The sequence below is a fragment of the Mastigoproctus giganteus genome, chromosome 8 (assembly GCF_048544385.1).
Source record: "Mastigoproctus giganteus isolate SK-2022 chromosome 8, ASM4854438v1, whole genome shotgun sequence".
NCBI lineage: Eukaryota > Metazoa > Arthropoda > Arachnida > Uropygi > Thelyphonidae > Mastigoproctus > Mastigoproctus giganteus.
In genome coordinates, this window is record NC_143582.1 from 40,619,502 (window position 1) to 40,642,628 (window position 23,127).

The 23,127-nt window shown below is 36.5% G+C and overlaps 1 protein-coding gene across 1 annotated transcript in view; it reads right to left on the reverse strand.

The window, feature by feature from the left end:
- The window catches only part of LOC150081474 (uncharacterized), a 55,791-nt gene extending 33,590 nt beyond the window's left edge, over nt 1–22,201 (reverse strand). The window contains exons 1-2 of the mRNA XM_090380214.1: nt 22,193–22,201; nt 9,104–9,163 (exon numbers count right to left, since the gene is read on the reverse strand). Coding sequence (XP_090236340.1) covers nt 9,104–9,161 — 58 coding nt within the window. The 5' untranslated portion in view covers nt 9,162–9,163; nt 22,193–22,201. The remainder of the gene's footprint in view (nt 1–9,103; nt 9,164–22,192) is intronic.
- Nucleotides 22,202–23,127: the final 926 nt, after the last annotated feature.

The window sequence follows — 23,127 nt, forward strand, 5'->3', positions numbered from 1 at the left end:
GAATATTATAATTAAATAGTAAGACTGAATATTAATCATGGCCTACAATCTTACATGTTCCACCAATGTGGTGTAATATTCGTCAGCTACGCGATGTATGAACGCACTTTGGCTGTCGATTGTTCATGAAGAACATAACAATTTGCAAACCCATACCATTATTAATTAATCCGTTGGTTACCTAAATATGTAAAGGTATAAAAGCTCAAGGCTATTTTACTAAAGCCTTATACACAGTTTTGTCTAACTGTATTTTGTAACAATTTAGTATGTTTAATAAACCATGTTTTGTTTGCTAATTTTTGCCTATTGATTACTCTCTGATGACACATGATTTCTTGAATGGATTACTGATAAAGAACTGTTAAGGCGGCGCTTTTGATTCTAATCAAATAGAAAGGAGTCAAAGGTGAAAATCACACAACGCAATCTTTGATGTTGCAGACTAGCTCAACGTCCATCTGGGTTAGTTTTCAGAACACGGGATTTGTCCTAACTAACTGCTAGACGATTACATGAAAGCCAGGTTTCTCCGGATGCAAATATTAGTGTAACTCTTGCAAAGAACATTTATTCCTAACTGACACATCACACCATAACTGAGAATTGTTGGAACCCTAGCAAGTTTATACTAGAACGGAGAAAAGACCTGCGCAACACTAATCTTCTGAAAGCTTCCTCAAGGGCAGCAGTAAACAACTTCGGAAATATTGTGTCTCCTTGTCGAACTCCTTCTCAATTTTCAATTTGCTACTCTCGTTGTCTAGTCTAATAAAGGAGGTAGTGGTCTCATATATTTTCTTAAAAATCATAATATATGGGGTATCTATGCCTTGTCTTTCCAGTGCCTGAAACATTGCCTTATGCTGTATGGAATCAAATGCCTTTTCATAATCCACAAATGTCAGGCATAATGGTGTTTTATATTCATTTGCTCTAAATGATGATTAAGTGTTAGCCAGTAAAATAATTTAATTACAAATAGATAATCTTTGATTACAAATAGATACTGTAGTTTTCGAGATTATTTTACTGGTTAACACTTAATCATCATTTACTATGTATCCCAGTACAACAGACCCATTTGTCCTCATTCATTTGCTCCTCCATTAGCTGTGATATTATGTGAAGATGATCCATAGTTGAGAATCCTGTCCTAATGCCAGCTTGCTCTTTTGGTTGACTCTTATCAAACATTCTTTCTAATCTGTTAGTAATGACACTTGTGAACAACTTGTAGATGTGGGATAACAAGCTAATTGGTCTATAATTTCCAATTTCTAATTTATCTCCTTTCTTATGCAGCAAAACTATGATTGCATTATTTCTAACGTCTCGTCACACATTTTCTAATGCATTTTGTGAAGATTCTCGCCAGTTTTTGAATCATGCCTCTTCCTCCCAATTTTAACAATTTTAGAGTAACTTCATCTTCCCCCGGGGCTTTCTGATTCTTCATTTTCTTCAACGCATGTTCTATCTCATCAGGAATGATATCGAGTATGTCATATGTGTTACTAATTTGTGATCCATTCTCTCACTGCTGGCATCATTCCCTCGCTCCTTGTATAATTCTCTATAATAGTCTTCTGCTATTTATAAGTACACCATCGCTATTCTTCAGTTTCAGTATCATTTGTCTTTCTGTATTACTGCTCATGGCTGCTGATTTAAATCCTTTGTTTTTCCTTAATACTTGTTCTACTTTTCTTGTGTCAAATCTTCTTATGTCCTCTCTGAGTCTCTTTCTAATGGCTTTGCATAACTCAGTATACAGTACTCAGACAAGTGTTCTTGACTAATTTTTTTTTCTTTGGATTTCTTTTTACCTATAGGTTTCTTGGGCTTTATCACTTTCAGAAAGTTGTAACATTCCTCGTCGATATCTTGGTCTCCTGAGCAGCCTGCAGAAGCTAAAACTTGTTCTTAAGTTAGCATTAGCATTAGCATTAGCATTAGTAGAGGCATATGATGCAAGAAAGCAAGCTTATTCAGCATCAGCCAAAAAAAAAAAAAAAAACAACCACTACTCCCATTTCACCCCTCAATTCGTTCGAAATACCTGTCCAGCTGAGCCTTAAATTTGTTTAGGCTATCAACTTCAACAACAAGCGATGGAAGTCTATTCCACAAACCAACTGCCCGCTGGCTAAAGGCGAATTTCCGCACATCTATCCGACATCCGTCCTTCCTCAATTTGAATTTATGCCCTCTCAGGTGATTATTCTGAGCAAGATGAAGAATCCCATCGGCATTGAGCATGCTCAAGCCATTCAAAGCCTTGTACACCTCTATCAGATCACCTCGGCGATGCCTAGTCTCCAGGCTCTGTAATTTGCAAAACTTAAGCCTTTCTTCGTAAGAGCAACCCTTTGTTCCATTCACTAATCTTGTTGCCCTTCTCTGTACTCGTTCCAGCAGCTCTACATCCTTCTTGAAATGAGGCCTCCAGACCTGTATACAGTACTCAAGGTGTGGCCTGACCAATGCCTTATACAAGGGAATAATCATGCTGCCTTTTCTCCTCTTCTGTTATCTCCGAGAGCTCTGTATTATTTACTTGAGTTAATTTTTTTTTCCTTTCTTTTCTTACATCTATATCAAGTGTTCATCTTACCATTCTGTGATCACTTCCAACATTTACCTTATTCAGGACAGTAACATCATTCACAATATATCGTCTGTTAGTGAGGATGAAGCCGATTTCATTAATTGTTAATCCATTTGGACTCTTCCATGCCCACTTTCTCTTCACCCTTTCCTTGAAAAATGTGTTCATTACTGACAATCCTCGAGATTCTGCAAATTCCACAAGTCTTTCACCTCTTTCATTTCTCTCACCAATTCCAAAATTTCCTATAGTTTCCCTTTCTGTGCTGTTTTCTCTCTTTCCCAACTTGGCATTGAAGTCCCCCATAACGATAGTGTAGTGAGTTTTCTGTTCATCTAGAAGACTCTCGATTTCTACGTACATTTCTTCAACCTCTTCATCATCATAGCTTGATGTCGATGCATATATCATTATAACCTTTACCTTATACCTCTTAGAAATCCTGAGTAGTAGTCTTGACACCCTTGGTGACATACTTTTGAATTCCAAAATGTTGTTTTTTATATCTTTATGGACCAGAAAGCCAGCTCTACCTTCGCTCCTTTCACTGTTTCCATTGGTGTACAGCAGATTTCCACTTGATAAACTTATAAGTGATTCATTTCTTCTTCTTCTTTCAGCCAAACCGATGATATTCCAATTCACATTTTCTAGTTCCTTTTCCAGTTCTAATATCCTGTCTACACCGATGAGCGATCTTACGTTGTAACAGGCCAAGTTCAGTCTCCGTGTATGGCAGCACCCTCTGCTTCCACTCTGATCCTCTCGCTGCCGTAAGAGGGGGAGTGAAAGCCGCTGGGGACTGAGGGCCATTTGTTTCGTCGTACTGTCAAATCACAAAATGAGTACATCATCATCATCATCAGCCATTTTCAATCCACTGCAGGATGAAGGCCTCTCCAGCAACTTTCCAGTTCCTTCTGTTTTGAGCACTGGCCATCCATTTACTACTCAAAAACTCATGAATTTCATCTATCCATCTCCGCCTTTGTCTTCCAGGTTTTCTTCTAGCTCCTCTTGGGTACCATTCTGTTATTTTCTTAGTCCATCTGTCATCATGTCTTCGAGCTATGTGTCCTGCCCAAGACCATTTTAGTTCTTTAGTTTTGATAAGAATGTCCTTTACTTGAGTTTGCTGCCTAATCCATGTGTTTCTCTTCTTATCTAACAGTCTGATTCCCAATATAATTCGTTCCATTCTTCGTTGTGTAGTTCTTAGCTTCTCTTCCATTCTTTTGGTGAGTGCCCAAGTTTCACTTCCATAAGTCATGGTGGGGAGTATACATTGATTCATTATTTTACGTTTCAGACAAACTGGGATATTGCTCTTCAGTATGTGACTATATTTCCTGAATGCTATCCATCCAAAATTTATTCTTCTCTTGACTTCCAGCCATTTATCATTATTACAGCTAATAACTTGTCCCAGATAAGTATATGACTCCACCTTTTCAATTACTGCTCCTTCAATCATTATTTCCCTTTCCGTGGCATACTTGTTCATCATTACTTTTGTTTTAGCCATATTCATCTTTAGTCCAAAATCCTTACTAACTGTGCATAACTGATTAAGATTTTCCTCTAATTCTTTGGGATCGTGGCTTATGACCACAATGTCATCTGCAAATCGTAAATGGTTTAGGTACTCTCCGTTCACATTGACTCCTTTCTGCGACCAGTCTAATCTTCTGAAAGCTTCCTCAAGGGCAGCAGTAAACAGCTTCGGAGATATTGTGTCTCCTTGTCGAACTCCTTTCTCGATTTTAAATTTGCTACTGTCTTTGTCTAGTCTAATAAAGGATGTAGCACTCTCATATATTTTCTTGAAAATCATAATATATGGAGTATCTGTGCCTTGTCTTTCCAGTGCCCGAAACATTGCCTTATGCTGTATGGAGTCAAATGCCTTTTCATAATCCACAAATGCCAGGCATAATGAGTACATATTAAACCTTTACTTTTGCCCTTCTCCCTTCCTTGCTATGACAAGGTTTTGGCGCATTATAGCCTTAGTTGCTAATGCGCTAATCACCCAACCAACCAACCAAACCAACCCTTGCTTGCATTACGCAGTGTCTGATTGGCCTTTAAATACCAATAATGTAAATTCTTATATATGGCTCTCCTAGTGCACAAACTGAGAATTTAAATGTTTTATTTCAGATCGGTAGTGGTTCAGTAGCTCATTAATTTATTTAAAGGTTTAAGATTTAGTAACCACACAACTAAAAGAAATCAAGGACGCTCTTAATAATGGCAAAGAGATCCTTGATGCCATTTTGGAACAGGTTCTTACAACTTCCCTTATTACTGTGCAATTTATAGAATTAATTTATTATTTATTAATTTTATTCTATTTTATTTTATTCATTTATTATTTTATTTATTTATTTATTTATTTTTTTTTGAAAACTTCAAATATTATGATTTTGTAATCTAGGGAAACCAGCATAGCAAATACTTTTCATAATCAAAAGCGTATACGAGGTATGGCTAGAAAATTCCAGGAATGATTTTATGAGTTAAAATTTATGCGGTAACAAGGTAGTTGTCACTGCATGAAAATGTAAACATTTCTGGAACTCGTTTATTTATACTGACTGACTTTAGGTCTTCAACATATGGCTGTTCTTCCAAGACACGATTTGTGTCTTTTAAGGACAGACAACATCACATGTCAGAAAGGTTTGATACTTGGGAATAGAAGGAAGTCAGATGAAGATGGTTCTGAAGAGTAAGGAGGATGTTCCATCTAAAAGATCCGGGTTTTTTTTTTCTTTCATTCAAAATTTGGCGGATCACTGTAATTTCCAAAACTTAAGCCTTTCTTCGTAAGAGAAACCCTTTGTTAGAGTAACTAAGAGTAGAAACAGGTGCATGTATCCTTGCATGTACACCGATGCTAGGAGTATAGTTAATAAATTCTATGAGCTTGAAGCGCTAGTCAAGACACCACAGGCAGATATGGTTGGGATATCAGAGACGTGGTATCTCACAGACATAAGGAGTGCAGAATTGGAATTTGGGGAGTACAATGCAATGTGTACAGAAAGGATAGACAGGACAGGAAGGGATGAGAGGGTTATGCTGTTAGTTAAGAAACACATAAAATCTAAGGAAGTGAATCGCATCCAATTGATGTTGGTGGACAATACAATGTTGACTCTGTTTGGTTTGACATAAGCACTAGAAAAGGAAAAATGAGAGTAGGTGTGTGTTATAGGCCTAATCAAATTGATGAGTATAATGAGCAATTTTGCAGAGAAATAGAGTGGGCCAGTAAATCAGAGTGTCTTATAATGGTGGGTTTTAATTTCCCAGAGATCGACTGGAGTTTGTGGGTTGGTCACTCACACACTAACAAGGCTTTTGTGGATTTATTGGATGATTGTTGCCTCCCGAACATGCTGATGTAGAAACATCAGCATGTTCAGGAGGCAACTAGAGGGAGCAATACACTTGATCTGATTATCAGTAGTGATTCTTCATGCATTAAGAATCTGCAGATAAAGGAACCATTAGGTTGCAGTGATCACAGTGTGCTGAAGTGGGATTTACTCAAAGAGGTAACTACCAGGAGCGGATTAAGCTAACAGGTCTGTAATTATTCATGTCGCTCTTTGATCTACCTGTATGTCTCCGAGCCCCCTTTACTTTCCCTGAATATAAAGATGTTTTCAAAATTATGAGTAAAATAATAAGAGAAGTTAACCTCAATATAGTACGTAGAACACTTCCGTATGATACCCTCCAGAAATTAAAACGGAAAAAACGGCAACTTACCGGTACATTAGAGTAAAATATAAATAATTAAATAATCAATTTAACACAATTCAAATCAATTTAAAAACAATTAAAAATCAAATTAACGCAGTGAAAAGAATTAACGAAAATATCAAAAACGAAAATCGTTTTTGATATTTTCGTTAATTCTTTTAACTGCGTTAATTTGATTTTTAATTGTTTTTAAATTGATTTGAATTGTGTTAAATTGATTATTTAATTATTTATATTTTACTCTAATGTACCGGTAAGTTGCCGTTTTTTCCGTTTTAATTTCTGGAGGGTATCATACGGAAGTGTTCTACGTACTATATTGAGGTTAACTTCTCTTATTATTTTACTAATATTATCATCAACGTAGAACATATTGAGTATTACAGCTCTGATTCAGACTACCTCATAATTATGAATACAGGTTTGCTTAACTTCTTTGCTACTTCCCTTTATAATTGGACAGATCGATCCCATCTACGCCAGGTGCCATTTTTGACTAATTAGGTCATAATTTGTATAAATTTGGTGAGTCTGAAGAGTACATGGTTGTATATTATCTTAACGTTGCAATAACGTCTCTCTCTCTCTCTCTCCGGCGTTCAGATGGAACACTGACTACTTTCAAGTTTTTTTTTTTTTTTTTTTTTTTCATCTGACTTCTTTCTGTTTACGAGTATAAAACACTGCGAGAAGTGTTTAAAGGGAACATTTTGGGACTTTGGAGAAAATTCAACACCTTAAGTCGAGTATATTGAAATCGATAAGATGAAGTATGGTCCAGAAATGTTTTCAGTCGTGGCCAAAGCGGACAGCTTTATGTGGAACTAGCCAGGGGTACTATTTTGAAGCGTAATATAGTAAATTATTGGTAATATACATATATACGCACACATTCATTGGCCAAGAAATTATAAACCTTTATTCAATATCTAGAAAGGTCACTTTTTTATCGAATTACATCTGTTGTCTATACATTTTGTGTCACATCCCTCTCCCTCGTCTGTAGCACAATTCGCATAATTACCGTCCACCCTACACTGGTGGAAAAGACCTGAGTTCAAATACGGTCAATAACGTAAGGAATTTTATGGGTCTTTTTTCCACAATGTAGCTGATTTGGTTAGTCTCAGCAGAGGGTTGCATGGCTTTTTCTCCCAGAAACTTGAATTTTTTTGTTCAGCAAACAGAAAATTGACCACAGAACACACGCAATTTACGGACATAATATACGTTACAATTTGGGATAATAAATGGACAATTGGGATAATAAAGGACTCAAGATAAATGGAGATTACCTGAATCACAGAAATAGCGCTAGCGTTTGCGGCGCCTGAGGCAAAACCTTGTCATGGTGCCTAATTTACATTGTATATTAACATGCATATATATATATGTAGTAGCGCATCAAGCAGCGCCTATTTTAGGCGGCGCCTGTGGCAAGTGCCTCACTTGCGCACCTTAGGGCGGGGCCTGCTGAATCATTTACACTTGCAGGTTATGCCATTCTCTTTGCTAATAATCGGGAAGAATGACAGAAAAATGCTGAAGAACTGCAGCATGAAAATGAGAAGTTCGGTTTGAAGATGAATATCAAGAAAACACAGGTTATGTTCAACAAATTTACCAGACCAAAGAAAATCATGGCCGATGGACAACAACTAGAAACAGTCGAAAGTTATGTTTACCTTGGACAAGAAATTTCTACAGATGAAAACATCATGATGGAAATTGAACGGCACATAAAATTGGGATGTAAAGCATTTGGTAAGCTTAATATAGTCTTCAAGACACTCTGTCCATGGTCTCAAACGAAATGTTTTTGATCAATATATCATCCCTCTCCTAACGTATGGTTGTTCAACTTGTACGTTGAATACCAAAGCTTTACAAAGACTGGCATCATTGAAAGAACAAAACGCTTAAAATAGAAATGGGCAGGTCACGTTCAAGAAGAACTGACGATAGCTGACTAGCCCTTTTTATTTCCAATAAATAAAATTATTAAAAAAAAAAAAGAACTTGAAATTATACGATTAAGCAGACGTCTACATGATTTAAATATTGTGGAAAAGCAACAAAAAATAATAAATAATATTAAATAAATAATAATAAATAAATAAAATTAATTTGACACCACCAATTTAAATCATTATAAACCACTACTGTTACCAAGTGTTTTCAAAGTGTATAATATTCTTTGTTTAAAAATAAGCTTCACTTCTCCAAGTGATATAAGCTGGATTTTATTAACGGAACTTCATATATCGCCCTCAGGCATTCTCTTCATTCGACCTATAAAATCATAAAATAATTAAAGCAAAGGAACATTAAACAAGAAGTCTTATGATCAGCTCAGGGCCAGGCTACGGTATTCAGGCGCTCTTGGCAGAAAGATTATTTCAGAGCCCCATATCCTATAAATCTGCCTAAGGGCAGCGACCCCGAGCTATAATCAGCTTCTGGCGCCCTTGTAAGAATGGCGCCCCGGGCGACTGCCCTGTTAGCTCGTGCCTGAATCCAGCACTGGTTTCACCAAGCTCGGCATCCATAATTTCATTGATGTAAAAGTACACTTTCTTATAAATCGATATTCTCTGAGCTTAGCAAGTATATCTGTTAACCAATAATTAATATCTGTTTTCAGTTTGTCTTTTCACTGGGAAAATCGAAAAAAAAAAATACACAAGATATGCAATATAATATTAATCCACTTACCGTGCAGAAGAGAAGCTGTGGACAATCCAATAAGACACAAAAGTAAGAAGAACTTCATGGCTGGAAGAAAAAATTTCGTGATTAGTGGCAGTCATGTGTTTCGCTAACTAATTGAGCTTCTGGTACAATAAGAAGTATGGCTAGAAAGTTTTAATAGTGACTTTATAAGTAAATTAGAATTGAATTTACCAATTATTTTATTTTGTCCCTTTAAAGTAGTTCTTCTGAGCAGCTCTACATGGGCCATCCTTTTCAGCCAGAAGCATTTCTATAACTTGTTTACTGGTATCGAGATAAGTTCCTTCGACGTACGGTGCTAGACGTTGTCCTTTTTAATGAAGTCCTTAATATTTAGGAATAAAAATAAGTAGATGGTGCCAAATCGGAAAAGTCGGAGGATATTCCATTTGAAGGATCCGTTTTTGGTATCATCTTCGCACGGACCTTCATTTTAAGACTGATGGTTGAAATTTGACGCTCTCTCTCTCTTGGTTTATTTATCCTTAGTTGTTCTGCTATCATTTTTATAGCCAGTCTTCGATCGGTACGAAGAAGTTTTCACCGCACTTTTTTAACGCTTTCATCAGTTTTGTTGTCATAGAACAACCAGATTGAGAATTATCATGAGCATTTTTATCTTCCTTTAGAAAATCGTTTGTACCACTCGAAATCTTGCACTTTCGGCATTTTAGCTTCCTAATAAACTGTAACTTTCGATGGAAGATTTCCTCATTTTTAAACAGAAATTAAAAATTCTCGTTCTGTTCCATATATTTAAGTTTTTGAAGCAAAAAATATTTTAACTTAATGTTGTGAAAAACACACAGTAAACACAATAACTTGCGAGTGCTGTAGAGTATATTGAAGAAACACGTCACAAAATGCAATAGCAGCTTTGTCGTTGGAGGCTATAATAGCGCCTTTTCGCGGACATTTCTGGAACTTTCTAGTTACACCTCCATAAAGTTGAAGAACATACGTTGCTTATGATCGCTATGCAAAAGTTAAAAATAGGAAATAATTGTACAAATACGCTGGTTGATAAAAGTTGAGGTGCAAAAAGTGCAATAGCTTGAAAAATAATTGACAGCTTCATCCAAGTAATTATGTTATTAAGCAACAGTGTCGTGTTAAACTTATATGTCATGTTAATTCATTTCTGAAATATGAAAATTATCTTATATGAAAAGCATCAGAAAATGGGTATCCAGCGGAAAGTTATAGAGTTTAATAGGTGAATATGATTACTCCTGGACTTTCATGCTGTTAATAAAGTGTTCAATACTTTTATTAACAATATGAAAGTGAGCTTCAGTAACACTTCCGACGTTACTGAAGCTTATTGTTTTAAAAGAGGTTGTTTTTTGCAAAGAAGTAAGCAAGACTCGAATCCATCTCATCGCAATACAGCTTACCGGATACAGTTCTGCAGGAGATAATCCGTCATAGGCAGATAAACTCAGAAGGAAATTGCTGTGCTGCCATCTCCTTATGTCGTTTGTCTGTCGGTTGGGACCAAACATTGGTCGTTTAGTGTTAACCCTTGGCCAACCCTGTGCAGTTTGAAATTATTCTCCTGGAACTGTCTCTACAATCAGGATATCACATTTGGGCTGGCATTCATTGACCTCATTGCTTCTGTCTATGAATGACCCGGTTGTCATTCATAGACAGAAGCAATGAATCGCTCTATATAGTTTGCGCGGGTAGCACCCACGCAAGTTACACTGAGTGATCACTGAATTAGGACCACCCTTATGAAAACGGAATGCGACCCGTTGACCAGGTGAGGTACGAGAATGCGCAGTTGGTCGACCTACGTAGAATAAATAAGGTGTCAGTGGTTCAGTAGATAGTAAAATTCCGAGCGTGATGGATAAAAGGAAGGAACAGATTGTGGGTGCTCGAAGAGCTGGTGCCTCGATTTCCCAAACGGCTGAACAGGTGGGGTGCTCGAGAGCCACCGTAGTGTACCAGGAATGGCGTCAAAATGGTCAAACAACGACCCGACGGCAAAACCGCAAAGGTCAGCGAAAGGTTGATGTTAGATGTAAGCGCCTGGTCCAACGATTCGTACAGGCGCAGCACTGTTCAACAGTTGACTATCCAATACAACATGGGCCAACCCGGAACAAAATATTTGGCATGGCCATGCATCGCACGCTCTCACATATGGGCTATACCAGCAGACGACCCCTTCCGCATCCTCTCCTAACCAAGGTTCATCGGCGTAAAAGACTCGCCTGGTGCAAAGAGCCTGCAAGTTGGATATTAGAAGACTCGAAGAAGGTGTGCTGGTCAGATGAGTCACGTTATTTACTCCACACCGTGGATAGTCGTGTACGGATTTCGCGTCAACAGCATGAGGCTCTTCATCCGTCATGTATCGTATCAAAAGTGCAGGCCGGCGGAGGCGGTTGTATGGCGTATGGTATGTTTCATTGGCAGGAACTTGGACCCATGGTGCGGAACAACGTATCACTGGGCTCCGCTATCATCAACTGCTTGCCGACTGTGTACACTCCGCTATGTTATACTTTTTCCCGAATGGCGATAGTGTCTTCCAAGATGACAATGCGCCGAGCCATCGGGCACTTGATGTGCAGGAATGGTTTGAGGAACACAGTTCTGACTTCCACCATATTGATTGGCCTCCGAACTCTGTCGATATCAATCCTATAGAGCACTTGTAGGACACTATGGAAAGGCATATCAGGCGTCCGGATACACCAATCATCTGCATACCTGGATTGCTGACCGCATTACACACAGCTTGGTTGGCTATACCTCCTGAACGCTTCCGACATCTTGCTCAATCAATGCCACGTCGGATAGCGCTGAACTGAGGGCAAAAGGAGGACCTATGAAGTATTGGGTATATGATCATAATTCAGTGATCACTGAATGTATATAAATACTATTAGAGCCACTATGGTATCCACGTTTTTCCCGCAATGTGTGGGAAAGGTGCGGTTCTAATCTCGTCAATGAAGCGAAGAACTTCTATGGATTTTTTCACTCTGAGTTAGTTGGTCTCAGGCAAGAAAAACAAGCTTTTTTCTTTTTTTTTTTAAACGGAAACTCGGGTTTTTCGTTCAAAAAAACCAGACAAATTGATCAGAGAATACATGCAATTTATGGACATAATAAACATGGGCTTTTAACGAGATAGTTATACAAAATGTTACCAACAGTCGTTCTCAGTTACTGAGCCGTTGAAAGGCATCAGTACATAATGCCCGTAAATTGAGTGTATTTTGTGCTCGGGGTCTTATTTTGCAGGATTAAAAACTAGAATTTCAAAGGTAAAAAAACATGTTGCTTCACCCCTTCCGCTAGTAGCGCACCAGGGCATTTTGTTTAGAGGAATCCGTACATTCCACATTGGTAACTTTTTGTAGTTGCACGTGTTGACACAAGTGTCAACACGGGATACTATAAAATTTTAAATTTAGACATAAACAATTCCTTTCATTTTGTATTATTACTTTAGAATAATATATACAGTATACATTATGAATGCCCATATGTGATATATGAAAAAATAATATGCATGCATTTTTAAGTTAAGTACAAACTTATGTACTTAACTTGAATATTTACTTATGTATTTTTTTTTATTTATGTACTTTTATTCATCTTAAAATTCTAACTTAATTTCAAATTTTATTTGTGGCTAAATCTGAGGAGTTTTGAAACATTTTATTTTGTTTGCTATGTAAGCGGTTTATTTACCTACTCTTACATAGCCTTAATATTTTAAAATTTTGAGATATTTCATTTATTTATTTATTTTATATACAGTTTCAGTAGTACTTTCTTTTGTCGTTTTTTATACTCCCTCTATAGTTCATCTGCATACCGTCTGCTTCCGTTATTAGTTTGCGTTTGCTGCATTTGTGAATCAGTAGTGTTTCGCAGTGTTATTTTGTAGTTAAAGTTGTTATTACTGTACTACCAGAAGTATATGACAAAGAACAAGGTAAGATAACCAATATATATGTCCCGTAATTCTTTTATAAAATAATTATAGTAAATGATTTTAGCGTGGATAGAGAGATTGTTTCGCTGCTGGAATAACGTCTCATGCTTTTCTATGCTTAAGTGTGATGGCATGAAGAGGGTTTACAACTTATTGTACAAATTGATAAACTATGAAGATTATTATTTGCATTATCCTTAAAGTAGGATTGAATTTATCGTTTCCATAATACCATGGATGATATTTAGTAGGTAAGCACATTTCATTTACAGGTGAACATCATTATATATGAAAAGGTGAGTGGATTAATAGTTTCTATTACTTATGTATAAAGCTACGAAATGTCGCACTTTTATTCTCGTGATATTTGAATTTTTATTGATATTCTTATCTTAAAAATTTTCAGGGTGGAAGTATTTAAATAATGAACCGTACGATAAGAGAGCCTTTATCAATATAGTAGATGGTAATATAAAGTAGAGTTTACAAAGTATTGGTGGTAATAATTTAGTATTTGTATGCTCGTCTACTAACGCAGACGACAGCATTCAATATCAAGGTAAATGTATAGCCAAACACGGAAATTCGAGTGATTTTCTAAATATTTTCTTATGAACTTTTAAGTTAAATGTTTGATCTTAGATATTCCTTAAGTGGCATGATGCTTAGGTAAACTGTTATCTGAAGATAATAAAGCATTCAAACTTAAGTTGGTTTAATTATGGTTATCTCGATTTGGAAATACGAAATGGAGTCAAATGTAATTACGTAATGGAGTCAAACGTTTCGTAGTATTTTCTTACCACTTCTTCAGTGAATGCAAAGACAATAACTAAGGGTTATTAATATATAATTCTTAAAATTCTAGTAGAATTAAATTTCTAAAAATTTTGTAAATTGAACCCAGATCTAATTCGAAGAATTTTTTTTAAAGGTTGATTTTATGTAAGTAAATAACAATAATAAGTGCCTACCAGCCGTCTTTACAGTATCGCAGTTACAAAAGATCACTTTTCACAAGTACCAGTACTTATTGGCTTGTTTATGGGTGAAACATATAGGTATTAAACGTTTGATTTGAATACTTTATGCACATATTTGCGATTTCTACGTATTAGTGCACAAGTGCGGCAGCATCTGCTGATAAAGTTTGGGTTCACTGAATCCTACATACGATAATTGTTTGATTGATTGAGTTTTATTGGCGCATCAGCAACTATGTATACGATAATGAACTTGTACATGGAAATAAATGATATTAATTAGGAGTTTATGGAGCGCATAGGTAAGTCGATTTTGGGTAATTCTCCAGAACACGGTGCCCCTTTGAAAATCACGTCGAGAAGAGGGGGGAAGCAGTGACGTACGGTTCGTAACTCCGCCCACTCACTGCGTTCCCCCTCTTCTTCTCGACGACTGCACGTGGCAAATGTCACGCGACATAACAGTATGGCGAAGCTGAAAAACAACGAAATTAACAGCAATACGGCAATTTTTTTCGGAGCAGCAACTAAAATAATTATACAAAAATAATACGGTAATTTTTTTTTCAAAACGAAACAAACTAATGAGACGCAGTAAACGACCAATTTTCACTAAATAACACCCGAAGTCGCGTAAAAAGGGTAACCTTAAAACATAACAAATTTTCACTAAACACAAATGAAAGTCGATGAAAAAAAAATTATAATGGGAGTCAACATGACTCCCATTATAATTTTTTTTTTCGTCCAACAACTGGTTTTTGATTGAATTCCTCCCGAAGTCGCGTAAAAACGTAACCATTTTTCTGAACACAACTAAAACAATTGTACATAAAAATAACACAGTAATTTTTTTTTTTCAAAACGAAACAAACTAATGAGACGCAGTAAACGACCAATTTTCACTAAATAACTCCCGAAGTCGCGTAAAAATGTAACCTAAAAACCTAACCATTTTTCACTAAACACAAATGAAAGCTCAATGAAAAATGATACCCATTGTAATTTTTTTTTTTTTCGTCCAACGATCGGTTTTCGCTTGAATCTCTCCCGAAGTCGCGTAAAAACATGACCATTTTTCTAAACACAAATGAAAGTCTATTAAAAACATGATGCCTGTTATAATTGTTTCTCGTCCAACGACCAATTTTAGCTTGAATCTCTGCCGAAGTCATAAAAACAACATTTTTGCGTGCAACGAATAATAAAATTGCTTTTTGCATAACCACAAAACAGCAACACAGAATTTATTTTTCGTACAATACTAGGTTAATATGCAACATTCTCGCTCCCTTGGGACTGAACAAAGGAAAAAAAAAACACAAAACACCGACAAAAAACAGAAATAAACTAATAAATAGCGCGATTTTGTTTTGGCTCATGGTATGGAGTTAATTGTAACTTAGGGTTTTGGATAGTTTGTTCTGTGTTTAGTGGTATTTGGAAACGGTTGTTTAGGTTCTTTTAATTTTGTAATAGCAGAATTTTTTTTGTTTATTTCGGTTTTTTTTCCCTTTGGTGTTGTTTCCTACTTTTTTGCGTGTGTCATGTGATGTGACAAAACAGTATGTGTGTGTTGATAAATGGTGATTTAGTAGTGGTTAAAGGTTATATAGTGTCTTTTGTTTTTGCAATGACTGCTTATGTCAGTAATACATTTATTTATTATTATTATTTTTTGTGTATGTAACCTAGGAATTAAGTGTTTAAGTTTGGGCGTAGCGCATGCGTGGGTTGATTTGTATTGTATGCTTTTCTCCCCAGTTTATAACCTGTTGTTTAATGTTCGTTTTAGCTTTCTACGGTAAATTTGCTTACGATATCATACACCAAGAAAATAATTTTGTTTCCTCTTATGGTATCCTACTCTACAAATCGAAATTATTGTATGTAGATGTGCTTTCTTTTCCTGTCTAACCTTTCATGAGGTAATATTTGTTAGATTGCTGTGGGAGGGATGACTGGAGAAAATATGCCCAGCACTATGAACACTAAAACCCTAGTCATAGATTTTCAAACTGCTTTACGTGAGATTTTTGTATGAGCGATATTATTTTACGATCTTTGTTTTGTTTGTTTTATTTATTAATGAAAGAGGGACAGATAATTTAGGGAAAAAGTCTGTGATGAGAGTTTCAAGGTTCTGGTGTTTCGCAAATAAAGTCAGAGGTTCTGCAAAATGTTTCGTTCGTTCATTTTTTATCAGTGATTTTTATTTAATATACACAAGTATTACTGCTTTTTTTTATTATCAGGGTTGCCCAAAGATTTTGATTGTAAAAGAGTTGCACAGATTACAAAAAAAAAAAAAAAAAAAAAACCCTGAAAGGCATTGCTCTAGAAGTCTAGGAAAATGCGAGGCGCAGGAGAGTGCTTTAAGGGAGGAGGGAGCAGTTTTAAAACTGAACGATACCCCGGAACACTGTTTTAGTTCCCGTTCCTTTAGAAAATCGCCCTGTACATTTTTGAGCACGTCGTAATGTTACCATACCCATTATAACGCACTGGGTTGCTGCTTACCAACTGAAGCACAGATGGCTTCGGAATTTAGCGCGAGCTGCTATTTGAATAGAAGAACTGTTGTTCTATATTAAAAGTGCTTTATTGCTTTTCATAAACGCATTAAAATTACTATCTTAGATTTGAATGTTTTCACAGAACTATGCACTTCTTAATGAAATCAGTCAACATTTTTTTAAAACCAGTAACTTGTTTTATAATTTATAATAATTAATAAGCTTTAATATTTCTCTATACATTAAAAAAGTTTTCCTGCTAATGATATTTTTTCGAGCCAATGGGAAAAGAGAGCGAGGCAATTACGTCACTACAAATGCAATTAATTATTGGCAAATGCCACCATAACGTTCACCAACCTCGTGCACGTGCTTCGCTGTTTAACATTTGATGTTCCATCGTAACTTTTTTTTTTTTTTTGTATTATATTAATGAATATTGTATATATATATTTTTTTTATTTGGTTTTTAGGAGCATTAGCAACTAAAGCCATGCTCCGGGGATATGCGGTGGTCATTCCCTGACCTTACCGCATCCTCCGTATTTGGTGGTCACGGGTTCGAACCCCGGTCTAATCAAGAAGCGTGTGCTACACACTGCTGCTCCTGCCCACCTGTAAATATTTTAGTCCTACTCTTTCGGATGTAACAATATTCCTCATGCATTATGGGAACCCGAATCAAAAGGCCTCTTCCTAAGTGACCTATGCGAACGCAGGTAAATAATTACATAGTGATATTTATTCTACCTTGAAAATGCCGCGCACTACAAATACACAGGTAAATAATTACATAGGTCATTTCCTGATTAGATGTCGATCACAGTGACGTGATTTTTTGTCTGGCCGCACCGGGAATTTCCCCCAACTCTGCGTTTTTACTCTGTGTAGAACATAATACTCTGCATAAGGCCAGGGTGTGTGTTTTGTGAAGTGCTAGTATGTTGTTTCTCTGGCCACTTAGCATGGGGGACGCTGTTGAGAGCCACTAATAACCCGAGTTTCCGTCACCGCCACGGGGAGGCGGGCCAGGACACATTAGGAGAGAAGAAAGCTCTGGCAGGGTGAACCCTGGGGTAGCCTAGGCATCCAAGGAGAGCCCCCAAAAAAGAAAAAAACATTATTGGAAAGGAGATAATGGGGAGATAGGAAGAGGGTGGGATAAAAAGGTTAGAGCACAGTGGGGGGCAGTGTTGAGGCACTTGCCTGATTTAAAAGTGGGGACTTTAAGGGGACCCCTGGTACCGGACGCCCATCCTGGTCCAGAGGGTGGGAGTTGAAACTGCATGGTGGGATGAGCTGCCAGGCAAAGGGGGGTAGATGCCACACAGAGTGGGGGAAGGAGACTTAACCAACCCAGGTGGTAGGAATAAAAAAACATAGGGAAAGAGATTCCTATGGTGGAACGTGCTTTTTGCAGTTCTGTCCCATACTGGCCCCAGGATGATACTGGCTTGGGGGTTACCCTAATGGCCAGTATCAGCATCCCATACCATGCCAGCTAGGAAAAGCTACAGTATGGTGTCAGCTTGGATAACCCTGAGGGTCTGCATAGCCATCAGTCTGTCTAGTGAAGAGGCTAAGATAGAACATGCAATTAATAATAACTTTCATTCACACAATTTTACTTTTTATAGTTTTTTCTTGCACTTTCTATTTTATTATATATTAAATTAGATATTGATCAGTGCGTTTCGACAGGTGTGTCTTTTACGTAGAAAAGATTTGACTTACTCCGTCCTACCTCTACATATTACTTAGAAAAGCATGCGCGGGGGTTGGCGAGCAAAGCGAGCAGGGGGGCAGAGCCCCCTAGTATTATTTAAAATAATAAGAATGTAATTTATCTTAAACGTGGTAGAAGATATTATTGTACTTCTGTATGTTAAATCTTTTTGTCTTGTCATCATTTATGTATTTTATAATTATACCGCTTTACTTTTAATTTATTGCATTTCTGCATTACTGTATTTTAAAATTCTATATAAAATTTATTGATGTTTACATATACGTAATATTCATTATTTAGCATATTTAATTTACAATATTTAATATTTTAATTTATAATTATATGGTTATCATAATCTATACTATAAAATATAAAGCTTTGTGTGTCGTGATTAATAAAAAATTAAAAAATATATCAGTTCCGAACGACAATTTAAATTACTGTTATTATTATTATAAATTAATATGTTATTTATTGAAAATTATTGTTTTTTGTAACTTTTGATTTAACATTAGTAGTGTATTTGTTATTCGCTGATTAAGTTGGTGAGTTTGTTCGTTACATGGCTTAAAATTGCTTAAGAAACCCCAGCAGACTTCATAAGAAGGTTCGAATTTTGCCGCCATTGTGCTATATTGAAAATAACATTTAAATTCGGGTCGCCAATGTTATTGTATTGATGTAGGCCTGGGATTGGCAACCTTTTTCCGCATAGAGGCTAGAGGCCATGTCTGTGATGCTTATGCAGCATCAGCCATTTTTTTGGCTGATGCTGCATAAGCTTGCTTTCTTGCATCATATGCCTGTGCTAATTTAAATAGAAGGGGTACATGATTATTTGCTGATGTATATCTAAGGCATTTGATAAAGTTCCGCACGAACAACTTCTGGAAAAACTTAAGCTATATGGTATCCGTGACCCTTTGCTCTCATGGCTACGCAGCTATATTACGAGCGTTATCATCAATCAAGTTAACGCAGACTGTTTTATATTTTATACCACTAAGTGGAGTACCAGAAGGCTCCCCCTTAGGTCCTCTTATCTTCATTGTTTTCTTAAATGATCTTCCTTCTTTCATCTACACCTCCAATGTTCAAGTTGCTATCTATGCAGATGATCTTAAGATCTACTCAGCAGTGAAGGAGATTACCGATGCTCAACAGCTTCAATGTGCTCTCAATAAATTCTCTCTGTGGCTATCTCTGATTGGCTTGTCTGCTAACCCCTCGAAGTGTAAAGTAATCTCTTTCTCATCTGGCAGATCTCCACAACTAATAAATACAGAGTACACTATTAACTCTGTGATCATCGAAAGGTGTGACCAAGTTAACGACTTGGGGATTCTCTTCTCCAGCAGTGCTAAATTCGATGCTCATATCCTTAAAATCACCAGAAAAGCATTCAAAACACTGGGATTCATCAAACGGAACACCTACAAGTTTAAAAACTACAGATATGCTGTCATCCTTTATAAAATTATAGTTCTCCCAATCCTTCAATTCAGCTCACCCATCTGGAATTCTCATACAAAGATTTTAACTAACAAATTTTGAAGCAGTCCAAAAAAATTTTGTCCGTTACCTTACGTACCGTGATCCTCTATTCTATCACTCAGTGTATTATGAATCGCTGTGTGATTACTTTCATCTGAGGCCTCTGTGCACTAGAAGAGTTACTGCTGACATCACCCTTCTAGCCAAAGTAATCACTGGAACTTATGAAGCATCTGATATCCTTAGGAAAATCAATTTCAATGCCCCTTGTAGACAAGTCAGGAACCTTACACCGTTTCGCCTTGACTCTGCCACCACAAACTTTATGAAGTTCAGTCCACTGAACAGAATCAGAAAATCAGCAAATGACTCTCTCATTGACTTCTTTGACAACTCACAATCACTGATGAACTCCATTCACAAGTTTGCCTCTTCTGTTAAACTACAAAGTGACTAGCTGTGATCTAATTATTGTAATTTGTTATTATTATGTGTTTTATTATTTTTCTATTCTCTAACTGATTAATTATTACTTGTTTTATCTGTAACTTAACTTAATGCAATCCTCTTTTCTACATATGATTTTAATGTTTGACTCTATATCAATGTTTATCTTCCTGTTGGATTTCATATTATTGTTAATATGTTTATTGTTCTGATCTCAGATACACTGTTAATGGTTACCTGTTGTGTATCTTGTTATTAATAAAAATAAAAAAAAAAATAAAATAAAGACAGTGTTAGGTATGTCCGAAAACTGCTAGCTTGGTGGGGGGATACACAGACTATCAGATAAACAGCCGGAGGGAGTGGTGGAAGTGATTCTTGTACGTTGGAACATGCATCAGCCCGGAAAGTACTCGGGATTTCAAGGCCTGCTGTGGATCATCATAGAACAAGAAATTATATGGGCTGTGTTAGGGTTATTAAGAGTGAAAAAAGTTGCTTGTTTGTTGTTTTAGGAGCATTAGCAACTAAGGCCATATTGCTCCGGTCATTCCCTGACCTTTCCGCATCTTCCGTATTTGGTGGTGATGGGCTCGAACGCCGGTCTAATCAAGAAGCGTCTGCTACGCACTGCTGCTCCTTCCCACCTGGCTACGGAGGCGCCTGAAAAAAGTTGCAGCTATACTTGTATATAACACTAATGGTAGGAGGATAGTAAATAAAATTTATGAATTTGAAGTGCTGATAAAATCATCAAATGCAGACATTTTGGGGATATCGTGTCACTCAGATATAAGGGATTTAGAATTTGAATGTGAGGAGTATAATGTGTACAGAAACGAAAAAAAACAAAAAAAAAAAACTGTCATATTAGGGCCACTTGAGAGCCAACTCATATGCACATGTGTATTATGTCCATAAACTGCGTGTGTTCTCTGGTCGATTTGCTTGCTTTTCTGAACGAAAAATCCTAGTTTTCGAGGGAAGACAAAACCATGCTGCCTACGTCGGATAGTATAATCTACAAACTGCCGAAATTGAATGGACAATTTGCATCTACAATGCATGAAGTGAATGGGATCCAGTTATATTCGAAGAGGCAGCAAAAGAGGTAAGCAGATCTTTAGCCAGGATTATGAGGGCATTCTCAAATTCAGGAGAAGTCCTTATAAACTTGTGATGTGCAGATGTATCCCCAGTTCACAAAGGAGAATCAAAATGTGACATGAGTAATTACAGACCCGGCGTGACTTCTGTTCCAGGGACAATAATGGACCCGAGTGGTTAAAAAAGTAATACAGGATCATCTGGACAGGAAAGTAGTTGTATGTGTGGTTGAGGTGTTTAAGGTCTTGAATGGAATGAGTAAAGTGAATGCTTATGGTATCCGTCCTCTTGCACAGACAACACACATGAGGAGGGGCATAAATTCAAATTTAGGAAGGATGATTGCTGTTCGGATGTTGGAACAAACTCCCATCTGGTGTTGTGGAAGTGAGTAGTTTGAATAAATTCAACGAAAAACTAGATAAAGTGTAACAGGGGATGGACAGGTGAAATGGAAAGTGTTGGTTTTTTTTAAAATTTGTTTGCTGATGCTGTAAAGTTTGCTTTCTTACTCGTTTGCCACTACTACTTTTTAAGGAATTGTAGTAGCTAATTGCTAGCTACTACATTTGTAGTAGCTAGCAAGTAGCTACTACATTTGTAGTAGCTACTACAAATTGTAGTACTACAATTTGTAGTAGCTTTAAAACGATGATGTTATGTGACATTTCATAAAGAGGTACCATTTCAAGTCCATGATGCCTTATAATTATGTACATCTAATTGTAGGCCTTAAATGCAAGTTGAAAAAGATGAAGTAAATTTTTTAACAAAAGTTTAAGTTCAGTTTCCTTAATTTAACTATAAGAAGAACTATATTAGAAATCATACCTGATCCAGAATATTGAGTCCTAGTAAAAGAAAAGAACCATCCGGCCTCAGTTTTATACACTTTCCTATCTGTGCAAAACTACAATTCAGTGTTATCAGAATCCGTCTCTGGTACTTTCTCAAGGACTTTGACAATTACGTGCAGAAACTTGAATATCTATGCGAATTCTTCCATATGTGGAACCATTTATAGTATTCTTAAGTGTATAATTTTAGATAATGGGATCCGGAATGTGGAATAGATTTAATCAATACTTGAATTCATAGTCTAAAGTTTCCATCATGAAAATAGTTGCAATATTAACTATTAAGGGCAATATTTTTCATTAACTGCGAATCAAAGTACAAAATCTAAATCAATTCATTTTCTTCAGCTTCCTAAATTTAATATCTAATTGACCTTATGGTTGCTCCAACTAGACAGAACTAGACAAACATTTGGAGTGAATAGATATGTGAAATAGGAAGTTTTTTTTTTTGGCTGATGCTGTAATAAGCTTGCTTTCTTGCATCATATGCAATTACTAATGCTAAGTAGGAGTGGCATCCACATCCCCAACAAGAACAGAATAATCGCTGCATCGGGATGTAATACAAAATAGCAGTATTACGGTAGTAATATTACAACGGGAAATAGTAATAATTGAATCAACAGTACTGATATTGTACACATTTTTTAAGGCGCATTTGTGAAGCGTTTGATGTCATCATCACGTCAGTCCATCTGCATCCTAAGTTTTCATTAAAATCGAACAAAATTAGAAATCTGGCAACCTATTTATTTATTATTTTTTTTTCATACCTATCTCGTGTCATCTTTTCATGAAAACGCAAAGCTCCTCTGTCCCCAGAAAAATCTTCCATACCCCCATTTCTATTTTTAAATTATCCATAGAAATAAAAGTATTTTTGAATGTTCAGACATTACTTGATAA